Source organism: Homalodisca vitripennis, chromosome 1 (assembly GCF_021130785.1).
Source record: "Homalodisca vitripennis isolate AUS2020 chromosome 1, UT_GWSS_2.1, whole genome shotgun sequence".
Lineage (NCBI taxonomy): Eukaryota > Metazoa > Arthropoda > Insecta > Hemiptera > Cicadellidae > Homalodisca > Homalodisca vitripennis.
The window spans coordinates 64,558,971-64,579,027 of NC_060207.1; the positions used below are offsets into that span (position 1 = coordinate 64,558,971).

Consider the following 20,057-nt stretch of genomic DNA (forward strand, 5'->3'; position numbering starts at 1 on the left):
AAGTAAAACATGTGATTATCTTTCGGCTTGAAATGCTCAGTAGTACTGGCGGGTAACTATTGGCGCTAGACCATTACATTATTCTTTCGCTGTGTAACAACAAGCTACTACACAATAGATGTATTTATTACTGTTGTTTATGTGATTAGTCTTACATTATGAGTTTCGATGAACACAATAATATACGTTCAGAGGAAATACATGGTCATTTGTCCGCTGCAAGTGAGGCTGATCAGCTTGCTGAAAATGACGAGGAAATATTACAATCTGACGATGATGTGTTTGTTGCTGAGTAGGAAGACGCAAATGATACTTTCATTAGTGATATCATGGACGTTGAGAGTGAATCTGGTGTGACTAGTGATAATGAACAAAACACAAGTAATACCGATCAGGCGAGTGTCAAAAATACACAAGCAGATCAATGTGGTTTGTGTTCATGGAAACATAGTGGTAATGAGTTTGAACCTAAAACATTTGAATTCGACAAAACTGAGGCTGGTATCACCATTGACACAACAACTGGATTTGAAGGTAGAGAAATTGATTTGTTTCATACTCTTTTTGACTACGATTTGGTTTCTCACATTTCAGAAGAAACAAATAAATATGCACAACTGCAAGCAACTGATGATAGCCTATCAGCATTTTCGAAGGTAAAGCGTTGGGTCCAAACCAATCCATACGAACTGTATTTTTTGCAACTTTTTTTCTCATTCCTCATTGCAAAAAAAAACTCCTACAAGTTGTATTGGTCCACTGACCCCTTATTGGAAACTCCTACTTTTGGAAAAGTTTTTACCCAAGACAGATTTTTAATCCTTTTGAGAATGATAAATTTTGATGCCAATACACTTGCACATGGGGGTGACAAACTTTATAAACTCCGCACCATCATTGAAACTCTAAGAAGAAAAATTTCTTGCAGTTATTCAGCTATCGATGAAAGCCTAATGCTGTGGAAGGGTCGTCTTGATTTCAAGCAATACATACCTTCTAAGCGTAAACGTTTTGGAATCAAAGTATTTGTCTTGTGTGATAGTGACACAGGCATTGTCTTGGACTTTCTGATCTATACAGGGAAGGGGACTAACTATAACCCTGAGTATGATGACTCCCAAACTTCAGCTAAAGTGATTCAGACTCTTATGCAACCCTATCTGGGAAAAAACCATGTACTTTTTGTAGATAATTGGTATTCGAGTCCTGCGCTGTTTGAATGTTTATATGACCATGAAACCAGTGCATGTGGTGCCGTTAGATCTAACCGCAAAAAATTACCATGCTTGCTAAAAAAATGGAAAAAGCTGAGTGTGTAGTCCGAAGTAATGAAAAGTTACTTGTAGTCAAATGGTGTGACCGGAGAAATGTCACAATGATTTCATCTGTGCACAAGCATGAAATGATGGAAACTAAAAAAGAGGAGAAATAAAACTAAAACCAAACATAATAGTTGATTACTGCCAGGACATGGGTGCAATTGATCACACAGATATGATGATATCGTTCAATGATTCCACAAAAAAAAAACCAAAAAAACGAAAAACAACCAAATGGTACCGAAAGTTGACTTTCCATTTATTGGACATTTGTATTGAATGCGTTCATGTTTATCCTGATGAATGCATCTACAAAGAAGATCTCTTTTTTGGAGTTCAGGATGAATCTAATAAGGCAGATTTTTGAATCCCACCACACTCCAAAAGAAAAAGGACAGTACCAAGAGCAATTGCCTCAAGTGATGACAAGCACCCTTTGCGCCTGACTGGCCGCCACTTTCCACGTCCAATGCCAACCCGTGAGGGACAAACCTGAAAAATTCCAAAACGATGTTATGTTTGTTCAAACTCATAAACTCAAGTCAAAAAACAACATAAAAAAAGGTACACAGTACGAGTGCCCAGACTGTAATGTTGCCCTCTGTGTATATCCGTGTTTTGCAGTGTTTCATACAAAAAAAAACTTTTAAAAATGTTGAATTTTGAATATTATGCCATTAAAACACAAAAATAACACATTTTATGTAAATAATATTCATTTTATAACAAAATAAATATGTTTAAATAAAAATGTGGAAACAAAATTTTTTACTCCTGAGCGTATTTTTGTTATATTTTATGTTACTCCTGTGTGTAATGCTACTGGTGACGTACCGGTACGTCATTACTCCTGAAAAGATTAATGAGCAGTACGCTTAGCCTGTAAAGCGGCAGAGCGGTAGTGACCACTATACAAACTGCTTTTTTGTACTTAAGTACCATTGAATTGCCAAAATAGGGTCTCCGGGTAAATTCTTTAAAATCGTATTTTTTTAAACGTGTTAGATAGCAAAAGCATAAAATGTACAGTATTATAGCGTATATAATTATTTATTTTTAATACATAATTGTACAGAATCATGGCCCCACCAAGTCAACATGACATCGGTGAGGTCCATAATGAAACTTGCAAGATACAAAATTCCATTACAGTTTTATGGATGAATTGCTTTGCTTAGTTTGGTTTATACTTTTACAAACAATTTTATACCGATCTTTGGATGGCTGTGGTGCTTCTATAAATCCAGATATATACAAGCTTAAAGATTCGGTTCGTTGAATAGTACAGTGGAGTCCCGCTAATCCGAACACGTGTAATCCGAACGTCGGTTAATCCGAACAGGTCCAGGAGGAATTATTTATAACGATAATGAACAGTTATAGGAACTTATTACATAAAAAATGAAAATGGGTGCATCATTTCGTACATAAACAAAGAAAACTTTAATTAAATAGACATACAGTATTTTATTAAGACAAATTGTGTACGGTACAGTACATAAATAATGAAGTTAAATACAGTACCAAATTGAAACTTATACGTTAAGTATGAGTTAAATTACTGTGTTAAGAAGTGAAATCAAACAAAAATTGGACGTACAGTACTGATATTATTATTGAGTACAATATTAATTGTTAAAAGACATAAATTGAGTTATTGTCTTCTGTCACATTAAAGAGAGTCTATTGGATGACGCGTAGTTTCGTACAACTATTGAACGCGTGGACCCGTACAATATCCAGTACGCTCACATTGCTTAACAATAGAACTCTCACACTAAATACGGTAAATGTGCTTAGTATTCGCAAACACGTTTATTTGTCAAGAAATACAACGCAACAGTCAGAAAACATGTTTTAATAAACAATGTTGATAATTCTATAACAAAATAGACCCATCTCAAGTTTAAAACCGTATGTTTCTGTAATTCTGGCTAATCCGAACAATCACATAATCCGAATAGGGCTCGGTCCCAATTAGGTCGGATTAACGGGACTCTACTGTATGATGTTTGATGGTTTGATAAGATGTGTACACGTTTTATTTAAGTACACCAGAATGTCAGTTGGCTTTTTACCAAGCCTGATACCTTTTATAGAAGAAAATAGTGGGTTATCTACAAGTAACGCTGAGAAGGGGCTGTTTGCGTCCAGTTGCACAGCAATGACAGAATGAGCTGAGGGTTGAACGGCAGGAGAAACATTTAATGTCTAGCATTGATGGTGGATAAGTGCCATTGTGTGGTACTGCCCTGCCACTCACATCTGTCATGGCTATTTTCGAGTGTTCCCCAAATGTACTACACAAACATTTAACTTTAAGTCGGTTCTCGATCCAACACTCACCCCCACTGCTTACCACTTGTATTGCGACCGAGGCCTCAGTTGGTCTACGAACTATTGCTCATCACACACGTTCCGATTGTCATCAAATTACATAAGTCAAAACAAAGAAAGTTCTGTTATGTTTTGATATTATGCACACATCCAAATGACTGAACTGCATTTACACTGGCAAAAGAATGTGTCTGACTAAAAATCGCCAGTCTAAACAGGCGCAAGCAGTGTCAGACAGTTGTTGCAAGAACTGGAGAACAGTCTCAGCTATTAAAATTTCAATTATAAACGTTACCGAGACATCACTGCCATGTGTGAACAGACTTTGTCTTGACTCCTGGAACAACCAGCGATACAACTGTAGCAAGTATTTGCGACAGTTCTCATTAGTAAAATTGCTTATCTTGTTCACATTATGCTACATTAGTTGTGCAAATTCTTTTGCAACTCTGCTTGCCAGTATAAACGCAACTTAACATTGTCGCCAGTCTACAGACGACCAGCCAACCGAATTAAACACACTCATCAGTTTTTGTCGTCAGAGTGGGATTGTTTGGACGACGGCTGGAAATCTCGTCAGTTCTCTGATTAATTATTTACCTGAACAACTTCTCTGCACACGTGATGATCGAGTGGACGATTCGAACTGATCAAACCAAATAGTCCAATGTGCATGAGGAGCCTTATGTCATGTTTTATAGTCCTTGACTATAATCTAACGAACACGATGTGACGAACCACAGCCTTTTGTGCGTTTATTTACTTTGTGGTTGTGTTGTCATGATGGAGTGATTATACTCTTGCATTATCTTATAAGCTAACACAAAATATTTAAGAACCAATAATTGATAACATTTATTGTGCTCGTTATCTGGGATATATAGAAGGTATTTTTCTGTATTGGTGTCTATGTACTTATTCTACACATCACGAACTACACTCACTTCAGTAACTTCTGTAGCAGATAACTTTCTGATGCATTCTTCATATATTGGCCGTTATTAGTGGTATATATTCGGAGCAACGATACTTTCGTGGGACTCTAACCAGGGCTACTACCAACGATGAGAATCTGGAAAAGCGTGCATTATGCATGAGTTTCGGACTCCGGGAAACATGAGTGAATTTTTATATTGTCCCTGGAATTTTTACTAGGGATGGATCGTTTCCGATACTCGATGCTGTGGCTCTTTCAATCGATTCAGATACCAACAGAAGTGCTTAAACATGCTTGAAAAATCAGGATTTCACTATATCAATCACATGGAAAAGCTGAATCTCAGTGGAAAATGGGCGATTGCTAATTTTGATTTTATCTATACATTGCGATTGTACATAAATAGATTCATCCATACATTTTACGTTAATTTATACTGTGGAAGCTCATTTTATAACCTACCATTTCTATTACTTAAAAGGATGAAGTAAAGGTTATGACTTGTAATTTAAAATATATTCATTTCCATGAATCTCTGCAAATTCCTTTGAAGTAACGTGGTATTATAAGCCTCCCCCTCCAAAAAAAGATAAATTAATTAAATAGAGTTTAGATGAAAGTATTTGGTTTATTTATTGATTGTAATGAACCGACCTTGTGTACTGGTGAAACCATTGTCTCGTACTGAAAGTTCGTCCACCACAGACCTCTGACCCGCAATACTGGACTGCAGTCTGCCCGACGGTAATGCTGTGTTGTTATTTATTTATTAGCTTTGTACTTCTGGATTGGATATGTGTATATTTCAAACATCATAGAAAGGAAAGTTATTAGGTATATACAATGTTATGTTGACATATCGAAAGACACAGAGATAAAAACGAAGGAGCTTAAAATAGGTGATAGCGATAAATCGTGTAATGATTTGTCTTTTTAAGTGTCAAATATTGATACTTGAATATGTATTGTTAAGGAACTGAATGAAACAAAAGCATCACTGTTCAATGCCACCAACGAGCTACACCACGTGGCGTCTATGGTCAGTGAGAATCAGGTACTACGCGAGTCGATGTCGAGGCTGCAGAAGGAGCTGGTGGCGGAGGGGGAGGTGCAGGAGAGGTATCGACAGAGAGTCAATAGCCTGCTGCGCCACCTACAAAATTCATCTGAAGTCGAGCTCTTAGAAAATTCTTATGTCCACCAAATCAGCGGTAAGTTTACTACCACACATTAATGGACAATTTAAACAATTTTATGATACCTGACATCTTCAAGTAATAGGTAATACTAAAATTATTTGATAGAACAAATTTATTTAAATATGGTATATGTTGAATAACACTATATAAACATAGATGGAAATATGAAAATTGTAAACTTTCAGCTGTTTGCTAAAATTCCCGTCTAACCCTTTAAGTGTCAGGGAGGAAAGTTACCATCCAGTCTCATCTTCAAGGGCTGGAAGAAACCTATCTGATACTCAAAGGGTTAATGTAAACCATGCTCAAAGAGAATATACTTGCAGTGGTCTTCTAGTATCAGGTGGGAAAGTTATCATCGAGTCTCATCTTAAAGAGCTGAAAGATATCTAAATAATATTAAAAGGGTTAATGTAAAACTGTTATCAGAATAATTTAAAACATGCTCAAAGAGAATATACTTGCAGTGGTCTTCTAGTGTCAGGTGGGAAATTTACCATCCAGTCTCATCTTCAAGAGCTGGAAGAAACCTATCTAATACTCGAAGAGATAATATAAACTATGCTCGGGGAGAATGTACTTGCAGTGGTCTTCTAGTGTCAGGGAGGAAAGTTACCATCCAGTCTCATCTTAAAGAGCTGGAAGATACCTATCTGATACTCAAAGGGTTAATGTAAACCATGCTTAAGGAGAATATACTTGCAGTGGTCTTCTAGTGTCAGGGAGGAAAGTTACCATCCAGTTCAATCTTAAAGAGCTGGAAGAAACCTATCTGATACTCAAAGGGTTAATGTAAACTGTGCTCGGGGAGAATATACTTGCAGTGGTCTTCTAGTGTCAGGTGGGAAAGTTACCATCCAGTCTCATCTTAAAGAGCTGGAAGAAACCTATCTGATACTCAAAGGGTTAATGTAAACTATGCTCGGGGAGAATATACTTGCAGTGGTCTTCTAGTGTCAGGTGGGAAAGTTACCATCCAGTCTCATCTTAAAGAGCTGGAAGATACCTATCTGATACTCAAAGGGTTAATGAAACTATGCTCGGGGAGAATATACTTGCAGTGGTCTTCTAGTGTCAGGTGGGAAAGTTACCATCCAGTCTCATCTTAAAGAGCTGGAAGAAACCTATCTGATACTCAAAGGGTTAATGTAACTATGCTCGGGGAGAATATACTTGTAGTGGTCTTCTAGTGTCAGGTGGGAAAGTTACCATCCAGTCTCATCTTAAAGAGCTGGAAGATACATATCTGATATTAAAACAGTTAATGTAGAACTGTTATCAGAGTAATTTAACACGTTAGATGCCAAGCCTAAATATTCTGTTTTAGCGTTAGAGTGCCAAAATTATCCGTGGCTAAAACTAGGAACTATTCATGTTTTTTCTGTTAGTTGGTCACTTACCATTGTGATTTGATAATTTTTTTGTATATATAAACGTTTTTACATCGTCGGTCATTCCTGGCCGACACGATCATTTACAGTTACATAGTACACTATAAAATATGCCGTCGGTCGTACATGACCGACACAATATTAGTTGTGGGATATTACGTGGTTTGTGGTTGGTAGTGCAGAATAGCTCACTGGATTGTACTGCAGCTGTAGTCAGCTGTGTATTACATCACTCTCGGACGACACCTCACTGTACTTTCCGCGCCTTTTCCTCATCAACCTGCTATTGTTTTGAAGCTTTAGCCTAGAAAGTGGAAGTGCGTTCGTTAAAATGGGCGATCCTTTGCGACAATCGGAAATTGACAGAATAATTGACCTTCCCTCATCTCAAGGTGATTTATTTTGCGGGATTAAGTGAAGATGAAAGTGTTGAGGACATGGACTATAGTGTGGTTGACGACACGGATTCAGACCCTGACTTTCAACCAAGTGATGGCTCGGACGAAGCTGCTGAAAATGAGTTTATGGTTGCAAACGAAGACACAGACGCCGATGTTGATAATACCATAACGACAGTTAACAGTACTCCTGACGAAGGTGACAATTGGCATAGTTTTGAAGGTAAACAGCAGATCTTTGAGTTTAACTCTAGGCCTACATTCAAATTTTATTACCACTAATGATTCAAAACCGATCGACTTCTTTGAACAGTGTCTTAATGCCGATGTCATTGATCTGATGGTCACAGAAACAAATCGGAATGCTCACGATGTAATTTCTAAATTACGATTGAGCCGTAAGAGTAGGCTTAAAGATTGGCGAGACACCAATCCAGAAGAAATGAAAAAGTTTATAGGCCTACTTTTGTACATGGGCCTAGTAACACTTCCCCGAATAAGTGATTATTGGTCCACAAATGCTTTTATACAGCTTCTCAGGTGCCTCAAAAGTAATGAGCCGAAATAGATTCCAATTAATTTTACGCTTTTGGCACTTCAATGATAACAACAATCTGCAAAGAGATGGGCGTATCGGCAAAATAAAACCCTTGCTTTCTATTATAAATGGTATGTTTTTTAACCTAAAAGAAGCCGAACAAGACCTTTGTCATCGATGAGACAATGATACCATTCCGTGGTAGGTTTACTTTTCCGCCAGTACATACCTGGCAAAGCTCATAGTACGGTATTAAAATATTTAAACTTTGTGACAAAACTGGCTATACTTATGGTATAAAAGTTTATATGGGGAAAGGTACCGTTGCTGCAACAGACAACTCAGTAGCTACCTCTGTAGTAATGGAGCTCATGGCAAACCATTTGAACAGTGGGCCACAACCTATATGTTGACAATTATTATACCTCTGTTTCAACTAGCAAACTCTTTGTTATCGAGACAAACTCATCTTTGTGGAACCTTAAAACGAAAACCGAAAGGGCATTTCCAAAAGACTTGACAAAAGAAAAAAATCCAGAAAGGAGAAATTGATTTGTTTAGAAAATGATGAAGGGGTCCTTATAACTAAGTGGCAGGATAAACGAGAAGTTTTAATGTTGTCAACTGTGCACAAACCGGAATATGTAGAAATTCCATCCAAAAACCCAGACAAGCCGTCTGTACTAAAGCCACTTGTTGTCACAGCCTACAATAAGGCTAAAGTAGGCATAGATCTTTCTCTGATCAGATGTCTTCATACAGCACCGCTGTGAGAAAAGACTATGAGATGGTACCACAAAGTAGGTGAAGAACTCGTTCTTGGTACTTCTGTGGTTAACAGCTGGTTGGCATACAATACATTTTTGAAAACAAAAAAACCTCCCAATGCTAAAAAGAAGCACTTAATTTCGATTACAAAATTCAAAGAACAGCTAGCTTGCTCCTTAATGTGTTTTGCAGGAAAACGCCACGCATTCCTGAAGTATCAAGGACTGGGCATCACTATCTCTAACATCATCTGCTATGGTTGGAGAAGGTGCAAAAAAACACAGAGTTAGGAAAGTTTGCAAAATGTGTTATCAAAAACTGTCCGAACAGAGAGGCCGCAGTGTAGCAAGAAATATGACAAAAGTCACTACATTTTGTAGCGTGTGTCCTGACAAACCATTTTTATGTGAAACATGTTTCAAGGACATTCACAAATGAAAAATTTACTATGTAATACAGAAATGACATTAAAATTAGATCATTCATTTGTGGTAAGTTAACAAAAACCTTATGTCACAAAGTGTTAAATTATATTTGTAATTTAGGTATAAGGAAGCCAACTTTACAAGAAGCTATAAGAAAGCTTGTAGTAATGTTTCTGAATTATGTATGGAATATTTTATTCCTGACAGTATAATTCTAAATAATACTGTACATTATGATATTCATGTAAGTAACCTTCTCGGTTACAGATTAATAATTAATTAACACTTTTTGTGTGGTAATAATAAAAACGTATATTTTTATTACAGCATAATACGTATATTTATTTTACAAACACAACATCTTTAAATCTTAAAAAACAAGAAAAGCACCATACAAATTGCTGATTTCCTTTAAATTTTATAATGCAACGCAGGTTAATAGTATTTGCTATAATCACTACTATTTTTTACAATAAAATAACAAAAATTATGTTACACCAAAATTACAAAAAAACATCTGTCGGTCATCTTTGGCCGACGAGATGCTAAAGAAATACTCTATCTTTCGAGCCATATAACAGCACTTTATTGTAGCGTATCTGAACTGAAACAGTGTTCTGTAAATAGCCAATGTCATTCTAGGTCACGTAGTTTTGATAATTTCCGCTTAGAGTGTAGTGCATTATACAGGACGGGCATAATGGTTGTCTGTTGCGTAGCAACGCTGTCGGTCAGGTATGGCCGACAGTTTATCTGTACAAACATCATAGGCGTCGGTCAACTCTGACCGACTTGGCATTTAAAGTGTTAAAACATGCTTGAAGAGAATATACTTGCAGTGGTCTTCTAGATCGATGTAATCCTCTCAGTGCAAACATGTATATCTGGAGAGGGGCAAGCTGATGGGGAGATTTAATTTGATGGTATAGGTTGTAATGAAATGAAAAATTCTTTATTTTTACAGGCAAAGTTAGGGCCGCATGGCCCTTTCTTACACTTAACCTGTTGCAATGTAATATTTAAAACATTAAATAAATAGTATTTAAGAATAAAACAAAACATAATAAAGATAATAAAATAAAGAAATAATTACATTTACTCAAAGTGGTGAAATTAATGCAATATTTTAACGTGTAATAATTAAAATTTAACACAATAATAAATTAACCATCTCTACTATTCTTAAAACATAATATAAATTTATATTTTTAATATACAAATAAATTAAAGTATTTATTGCTAAATGAACTTTTTCACACACAATCTCACATTCATCCCTCTGCCAGTGTCACGCCTACAGCATCTCAGACCGGAACTGCCCCAGCTAACCGCTCAAGGTACATATCTTTCAGTTTCGCCACAAACCGGGAACTGCTATCGATGGAAGTAATTGTTTGGGGAAGGGCATTCCACAACCTACAAGCCATTACATGGAATGACTTATCAAACACTGCAGTCCTGTGCTGAGGCATTCTCAAAATGTATGAGCCAGAGCGAGTGCTTCTTACACCTACATGAGACACAGATTTAAAATATTCAGAAAAATATCTTGGAAAACCAAATTTCAATATTGAATGAACTAGTTTTAAAAATTTTGATGGATCTTTGATCTATTAATTTTAGAATATTTGACTGAATATAGTACGGTGTGATGTGCTGCTCCCGTCTCACATCGTAAATGTAACGTATACAGTAGTTTTGAGTTCTTTGCAGCTTCTCACTCAGCACTATGGTCATATCATTGATCACGGAGTTACAGTAATTGAAATGTGGAAGTACGAGTGATTTAGTCAAGAGCAGCTTGATATGTTCTGGTAAAAATCGTTGTAAACGTTTCAGTGAGTGAATAGATGCGAAAACCCGTTTACAAATCTCCGCAACAGCGTCAGTCCAAGTCAAAGTCGAGTTTATAGTCAAACCAAGATCCTTCACCTTGTCGTAGTATGGCAGGCTGTTACCATTTACAGTTAACGTTTCAATAGTATTGAAGTTTATTGAGTTTCGTAAACGAGAGTGACAAATAATGATTGGTTTCGCAGGTTGTACAAACGCAGGTGTTTAGGTTGTAGGGGTTCTGCAGGCTGTAGAAATCCAGTGGTATTGAGAAATGAAAAAATAAGCCTAAGGACCATAGTAATAATAACTGTGGCTTTACCAGTGTATTGATTGGTGCTTAGTTTCTTGAATTTAAGTGGAAAACCACAAATTATCACATATTATCGCTTTTTCAAGGAATGTAGGATTAATTTAATGGTATTTATGTAAGGAAATCAAGTATTTTTGCCCAATTTAAGGTTCTTGGCTACCATTTTATGAACAAACTTTTCTTGTGGTCCATGAAAAAACCACTGATTTATTTCTTTAATTTTCCTTAGCAGGTTTTTATGTTTCGCTTTTTCATTTTTAATTGCAAAATTAAATAATAATACATAATATTCTGACGTGTTTAGCCATAAATATTGCAAACTTGTTCATAAACTTAATTTCATATACTTTATATAATTCTAATTTATAAACTTTCCACAAAGAAATATGTTGTACAATTTGTTTTAGTATGTTTTTTAAAAGGATTAGATGACTATCAAATATGGTGCAATTATATTTGTTTATTTGTAAAATATGTTTTGATAGTACTCTTTTTGATAGTAAATTACTCAAAATATTAAAGAGTATCAAGAAGTCTTTTTAGTCTTTCATATCTTATAAATAAAAATGAAATAAATAAAACCTTATTGCAAAATACGTTGCTGCGCTAATCTCTAGAATAGCCGGACCAATTCGGTCAATTAGTTTTATAAAATATTCATTAAAATCTCAGAAAGGATTTTTCCGAAGGAAAGAGACGATTGTCCCCACACTTAGTACTAAAAGGACCTTTGCGCCTCCCTTACTTATATTTGTATCCCTAGGACCTGAGACTTTTACAAAAGCCAATCAGATTTTAGGGCTCCTGTTCTCTGATCTCCTTAGGGCTGAGAAGATATGCCCCTGGAAACTTTTTCGGAATTTTAGATGTGGCAGGACAGTTTTGCCAAATATGCTCCGCTGATTCCTCCACTTCTCCACAGAGTCTGCATTCATCAGTCTGGCTAAGGCCCACCTTCAAGAGGTGTTTTCTAAGGGGGCTATGTCCTGTCAGCATCCCCATTATAATTTTTATATCCTCCTTACTCTGATCTAGGAGAGATGCCCACCCTTTAGCATAAGGAGAGATAAACATTTTTAATTGTCTTAATTCTGAGGCCCTACTCCATTTAAAGTATCTTGTCCTCTTCCCAATCTTTTACAAGAGCTTTGCTGCATGAGAAAGCTATCCAGCAACCCGGCTCTGGCTCCACCATAAAGGACTCCGTTCCTTTTTGGCAAGGGTGTCTGCTTTTTCATTACCGTGAATGCCCTCAAGGCCCGGCACCCAACCAAGTGTTACTCTGCTTTTCTTAGTCAGTTCTACCAAAGAATTCTTGCATTCCCAGACTGCTTTTGAATCAAATGAAAAGGTATCAAGTGCCTTCAGTGCAGCCTGGCTGTCAGAAAGTATTAAGTATATTGCTCCTTTTCACCTCATTTGAATGAGACTTCTGGCGCATTATTCTACTGCTGCCATGACTTCTGCTTGGAAGACTGTGGCCTGTTTTCCCAGGGTCACTGCTAGGTTAATTCCTGGTCCGTATATTCCGAATCCCGCCCTAGAGTCAAGGCGTGAACCATCTGTGTAAAACTTCTGGTCTCCTTTTGTAGGGTAGGCCTCCTTTTTAATCTGTTTCTCCCTTTCCTCAATAGAGACTGTATATGGTTTTTCAAAGGAGTATTTCTTATCCATTGCTTCTGATACGTTGTTAGCATTTCAGCCTCAAGAAATTCCTGGGTTATTTTCATGTGACCTTCTGAGCAGGCAGTATTTATTACCTTTGTGCCTAGAAGCTTCATTGTGCTTAGAGCAGCTGACCTCATCACCTCCTACCCCAGTGTATCCCAGGACTGCTTCAGTTGCCAAGGTTAGACAGGAGCTCATTGCTCCTGTGATGCTTACACAAGCTAGCCTTTGAAGACTTTAGCCTCTTGGCAGTTGTTTTATGTCCTACTTTTAGCCACCACACTAATGTAGCATATGTGACCATTGGCTTTATAATAGTTTCATATATCCAATAAATCATTTTGGGTTTTGAACCCCATTTAAATCCAAAAGTCTCTTGCAGGCCTCAAGGGCCTTTGTCGCTTTAAATATTGTGTTCTCAATATGTGGGTTCCAAGTTAGCCTTTCATCCAGGACTACACCCAGATACTTAATTACTTTTAATTGTTTTATTCTGATTCTTTCCAGGACTGGTTGTACAAGCTGTAACTGTCTTTTCTTGGTAAAAGTTATCACGTTTGTTTTTGATGGGTTAATCCGAAAACCTTACACATGACACCAGTTGCTTATGAAATTTAATTCTTCTTGAATAAGGCATTCCAGCATGCCTTTGTTTATGCCTTTGTTTTTCCCTTTGACCGTAAGCACTAGGTCATCAGCATAGCATAGTAGACTTATTTCCCTCATCTCTGCTTTAGTTAGAACCACAATCGCCCACACGAGGGGAGACAAAATCCCTCCCTGGGAGCAGCCTTTTTGGGCCGTAATGGTGACCGATTCATCCCCGATCGTTCCTTTTACTTGTCTGCTTTTTAGGAGGGCTACTATCACTTGACAGCATCCGAGGGAACTCCAAACAGTTCCAGAGCTGCCTCCATGAATTGATATGCTACTCAGTCGAAAACTCCTTCAGTATTCATAAAGATGCTGACTAGGGCTTCCTTTTCTTTGAAGGTGTTCTCCATCGCTTCCACTAGGCTGTGGAGAGCAGTGGTAGTTGATTTACCTTCTGCATACACGTGTTGAGATAGACTGAGTGGGTGTACTTATAAGGTTTCATCCCTAATGTGTTTATTTATTATTTTTTCCATAGTTTTTACCATGAAGGAGGTTAGGCTTATGGGTCTGTACGAGTTGGATTGAGTCGTATCCCTATTTTTTTTCTGCACAACTACCACAAGTGCCGTCCTACAGTACTTATAATTAATTAATTGTAATTATATGTCCAACCCTTCTTGAAGACAGGGAAAAACTCTGTCCGCCCCAGGAGAGTTAAATGATTTAAAAAATATTATTTCCCATTTAATTCTATCATATGTGAATATTTTTTGACCACTGTCTCTCCTCTACTAGAGAATAAGAATCCTCATTTCGAGATAAGTGACTGCCCTTAAAGTGCGTTTCCAACAGCAGCACTAAAGTTTCCTGCTTGTTCACTGTATTAGGACACCATTAGCCTTTGCTAAGGACCCCATTAGGTTAAAGTGATCGGATTGAAGAGTTTTATGAAGTCTGGGAGCCTCTGGTAGGCTATTAATGTTAAAAAAATTCCTCTAGGTTCTTCTTTCCGAGAAAGGTTTACAAGAAGAGGAAAATATAAAAATGTATGTAAAATATTTTGGAATTCTGATAAAATCGTAGTATTTATGTTTCATTATCCAAATTTAACTGACACTAAACAACTGTTGACACTTTCAGATGAAGTTAGACAAATACACTGAAAAAATCTGTTTACATTTCAATTTTATAAAATATTAATTCTTCAGTGCTTGATCAGTACTGTAATGCAGATAGAAAATACAAACTAAATATCTAACTTTTACTTCAGATTTCACCAGTGACTAATTAAAATCATCTAATACGTTATAAATATTATTTAAACTCTGCTATAAAACCAGCCTTAATGAACAAATAGGATGTTTTCACTTACAGTACTCCAAACTGGTGGGCTTCCTAATATGGTATTTTTAAATGGCTTAAGGAAAAATAGAGAAATTAGCAAAATTAGGCTGCAACGAACCATTCTTTTCCAGACTACAGTCCAAAAAAGAACAAGACCTCACAATGCAAAATCTTATAAATGATTATTTTGGATAGTTGCATGAACTTAAAAATTTCCTCTTTATACCTGAAGTAAGTAAGATTTTCCCCTAAACCATAATAGGCTTCTCAGTCCTACGTATATATGTATAATTTCCTTCATCGAGACTAGAAGATAAACTCACCTATGGCACTGGAAATACCTTAGATTGAAAATAGATTACAAGAGCCAGAAGTAGTCCTTTTTTGACCAAAGTAGATTTCTGAGAGCTACATACGTATGTAATGTTTTGGGCCAATAAGGTGCACTCAACAGTGCACCAAAAGTGATTCTATATGGTCAGAAGTAGACGTCTTTTAACCAAAGTAGGCTTCTCAGACTTACATATGTTCATATATTTTCTCCGTCAAGACAAGAACACAAACTCTACCAAAGCACTGGAAATATCTTAGACTGGAGCTACATAATTCAAGTAAATACTTTTTGATCGAAGTAGGTTTCCGAGACCTATGTATTTTTTATTGGGGCAACAAGGCAGACTCGATGTGGTGATGGAAATATAATTAATTTCAAACCATAAATGCTCCTACACATGCAAAATATGATAAAAAGATTCAGGTTAAACTCTGATACTCTTAACCCATTAGCCTACTTCGACGAGACCATCTCGCCGCTAGCGCTATGCACGGTAAAATACTTTGACGAAACCATCTCGCCACCAAGTAGTTCGCCTATTTCTCACAAGATGTCAGCACCATTCAGTCCTAACTTCGTTTCTGTGTATAATGGGAATTGAATAATTTAACTTTACAGCTTGGCAACACTGCAGTTGGGGAAGGGGAACATAAACAGACGATCGGAACAAGTAAACAGCTGACTCAAGTAAACAATCTAAGCGTGTGTACAATGGCGCGACATGGAGCTTTACGTAGTAGTGAAATTGATCGTTATATTGACAATGACGGATTTATTTTAAGTGAATCTGATGGTGAAATCGGTTCTAATCATGTGGAAGAAGCGTGGAGGATTGATGGTGATGAAGAATTCAGCGACGGTGAGTCTGACAATGCCCTCTCAGATATTGATTTTGAAGAGATGGACGTAGGCCTAAACAATGCCGATGATCCTATGAATGATTTACATTTACAGAATGTTGAAAGACGTTATTAGCAGTGTGGCTTCTGGTGTAACTGGATTATGGAATTTTCCAATATAGAATGACGAGCCAAACGAACCTAAAAATATTGTGTTTTTAGGCAATCAGGTAGGAGTAAATATTTGAAATAATAATTGTATAATAATCTTATAATAATTATAATTATATTATAATAATTGTATAATAATTCGAAATAATAATAAATAATTGTCAGTAAAAAATAAAAAGTGTTTATTTTGTAATTAACATAAAATTAACACAAATTAACAAAATTAACATTAACTTTTTAATTTTTTGTTTGTTTGTGAAAAATATAGTTTAGGATGCTTTTATTAAATATCCCAAGTTTTATTAAAATCTAAACAGTACAACTAGAGTAATGGAATTTTAAGTAAAATTCTCCATTTTGGGCCAAATTAATTGGATTTACTGTGGAGTTGAGAGGCTGGAAATACTAGTAGGCCAATGGGTTAACACGTTCACTGCAGGCTATCATCATACTTACCCCGTGTGCTGAAACATTTTTTATCTTAACACTAAACCAAAAACAGATAAATTTTGCAGATATGTATTTGTTTGTTATATAAACATTCTCATACATCTTTAATATGGACGTTGTAAAGATGGCATCAACTCCCGAAATTTGTATAGTGCAGACGTGCACTATATTATTTTATTATTTTTTTTATTTATCACTTTTTATTATTTTACTGGCCACCTGTTTTACCAAATGTTTGTAAATTCACACAGACTTGTCTAAAAAGATGTATTGCATCGAAATATAATTGTTCTTAAAGCTTTGATTTCATATTTTGTCAGTCCGTGATTGAGAAATTGCAATTTATCTCAGCTGACTGCTCACTGAGTGTTGCATACAGCTGTATTTTGCTACGTTGTGAATATACCACTTTTTTTAATGTTTAAACAGTATAAAGTACACCAGTTAAATATTATTTTGTTACTTTTTACTTGAAAATGAGTAAAAATAAACGTCTCTCCTAATTGAAAATATACCAATAACTAATGTAGTAGCAAGTGGCGTGGATATAGCTATAAACAGTTTTAATTATTCTATCTGAAATAGCTGTGGTTTTATGTTAAGTGCTTTGAATTTCATAGCTTGTGTTACATTTACTTTAACAAAAATGGCAAAAAGGAAAAATGACAAGTCCTTACAAAAATGTATGCTACTCTACTTGTGAATAAATTAGGCCTATATTTTTTTTACAATAATAATTAAATTTAACTTATAATAAATGGATATTTGAGTTTAAAATACGTTTTTAGCTATATAGTTTTCATCAACAAACTTGAAAATTTAATTCTTTTTAATAAACAACAATAAATTATAACACTCAGACACTCATACATCATGAATAAGGTGTCATTGAGTAAGAAAAATTACTCCTGTTACAAAAAGAATCAATAACTTTACGATGCAAGAAGCGCTGATAGGCATTCAGTATTAATGTATTACGTTTGAACACTGATATAATATGTACCTGACATATGCCTACTTAAGTTTAAAAAATGTCATAGGACTCCATCGTATTACGTTATAAGTGCCTTGACTAAGTATTATAAGAACTGTGTGTGAAGCTAAGGGTAAGAGCTAGAACAGTATATATTGTAAATGAATATATATTATATGTAATAAATAGTAATAATATATTTTATAAATAATATACTTGAATTATTTTATAAATTATTTATACCAAGCAAACAGATTTTAAACCTGATCAACCATGTTTTACAGCTTTAAATCAAGAACTAAGAAATCAAAATGATGCACTCTCAGCTGCCACATTCAGGATCAGTGAACTTGACACCCTGTTGACTAAACGGGATGCAACAAACAATGAGAGTAAACGTCTAATGGAGGAAGCCAAGGATGAGTTTCATGAACAACTGGCGGTATGCTATGGTTTTTGTTATTTATTTTACATATTTAACTGAAAAAAGAATTTTTACAGCTGCTTTATTATTAACCCTTAGCGAGCCACAAATAAATAACCAAAACTACTCCTAAGAGCCATACACCTTAAAAATAAAAAAAATTCCCACATACCAAAACCAATTTTTTTTTATAGTTCTTATAACATAAGAGGTAAAAAAAGACAAAATATTTTTTTCACTCTTTATTGTTAATTTACAGCCAAAAAATGGTAAAATCATAATTTCGCTAAAAAAAATGTAATTTTGACATTCTATGTTTTCATATATAAAATTAACAATAGTTGAACACAAGTATTGTAATATTTTACAAAAAAACAAGCATATAGTAATTTTTACTTTGAGAAAATATAAAGAATATAGTACAAATTTATATATACAAATGAAATAAAAGCAATGAAACTAAAAATAAACTTGACAATAAAGCCCTACATCACGATAATAATACATAAACTACACTGTACATTGATTAAAAATATTGATTAACATCAAAATTGAAAAGATAAATATGCGGATCGAAAATGGAAGGGCGATTAAACATCTAACCTCACGGAAGGCTACATACAGGCAGACAGAGCGCGCTTCAGTAGACGTCGTTGGCTCTGCGGGAGACTATGAACATCCGGCCACCCGATATTTTGTCGCTCAAACAATAGCCGTGACCTTCAAAATAGACACGAACGGTTGTCCCTTGTTTAACAGTTTTTACTAAGTTTGTTACCCAGAAATGCTTTTAACCCTTTGAGTGCCACCCGAAGTGGTGGAGGTAATGCAGCCAGTGCCAATCATTTGTGACAGGCCCTTCCCCTCAGTGCCAAGCACTATTTTTATGTTACTGCAGTATTTTACTAAAAAATTAACATCTTCCTTAAAAATTAACATAATGAGACACTTTTTGCTTTATTATTTAGGGCAAGATACAGGGTAGAAATTGGTATATATATATTTTGACCATAAATTAAAAAAAAATATATTTATATATGTGTAAACAAAAATACAAAAACAAAACAAAAACACATTTGTTTTGTTTAAGATACAAAAAGTATTTATTTATGTTTGTTTTATTAGTGTTATGTGCCAATTTTATGTTCCCCATGTTAGTTGGAATAAATGTACCAAGTTTCATAAAAATACATTTATATATAACTGAGTTTTGAATTTTTTTATATATATTGCTGCAAAATGCTGAAAACCTGCACCAACATGCACGCTTACTCTTGGTCATGTAAAATATATTAAACTAGTTTTATGAAATTAAATCAAGGTAGATTATACAACTATTATTTATTTATTATGAACAGACTTAAATTAATTACTTTGGGCTTATTTCATTAGGCCTATTATACTAAATCCTTCAGATGAAATAACTGAGTGAGTGTTTTTATCATATAGGCTAAGAATGAATTAATGTATTTTTGCGGTCAGATTCCGTTATATGCCCCCAACGCTTAAACTTTTTTCAATGAACTTAGAACGTTATAAAACGATGTAGTTTAGTAACAGAACTGACATTCCAAAAATCAACAAGCATTTCCAGGTGTTGCGATCGGTATTGTTGTCGCTGTTATCTTATCTTCCTCGAGAATCCCGATTACGGCAGGCCGTGCGGCATCACATGATTAGCTAGTAACCAATTGTAATTCATTATAATCATACGTAAATGGAAAATTAGCGTTGGGGGCATAATGTTAGTTCTATTACTCAACTACATCGTTTTATAACGTTCTAAGTTCATTGAAAAA

The 20,057-nt window shown here is 35.4% G+C and overlaps 1 protein-coding gene across 3 annotated transcripts in view; it reads left to right on the top strand.

The window, feature by feature from the left end:
- LOC124363323 (hamartin) overlaps nt 1–20,057 on the top strand; it is a 102,919-nt gene that overhangs the window by 73,029 nt on the left and 9,833 nt on the right. For 2 of the 3 annotated variants that reach the window (XM_046818572.1, XM_046818580.1), the window contains exons 20-21: nt 5,567–5,804; nt 18,119–18,276. In XM_046818572.1, the coding sequence (XP_046674528.1) occupies nt 5,567–5,804; nt 18,119–18,276 (396 nt within the window). Of the gene's footprint in view, nt 1–5,566; nt 5,805–16,355; nt 16,379–18,118; nt 18,277–20,057 lie in introns of those variants that run through there. The other variant, XM_046818585.1, reaches the window with a different exon arrangement.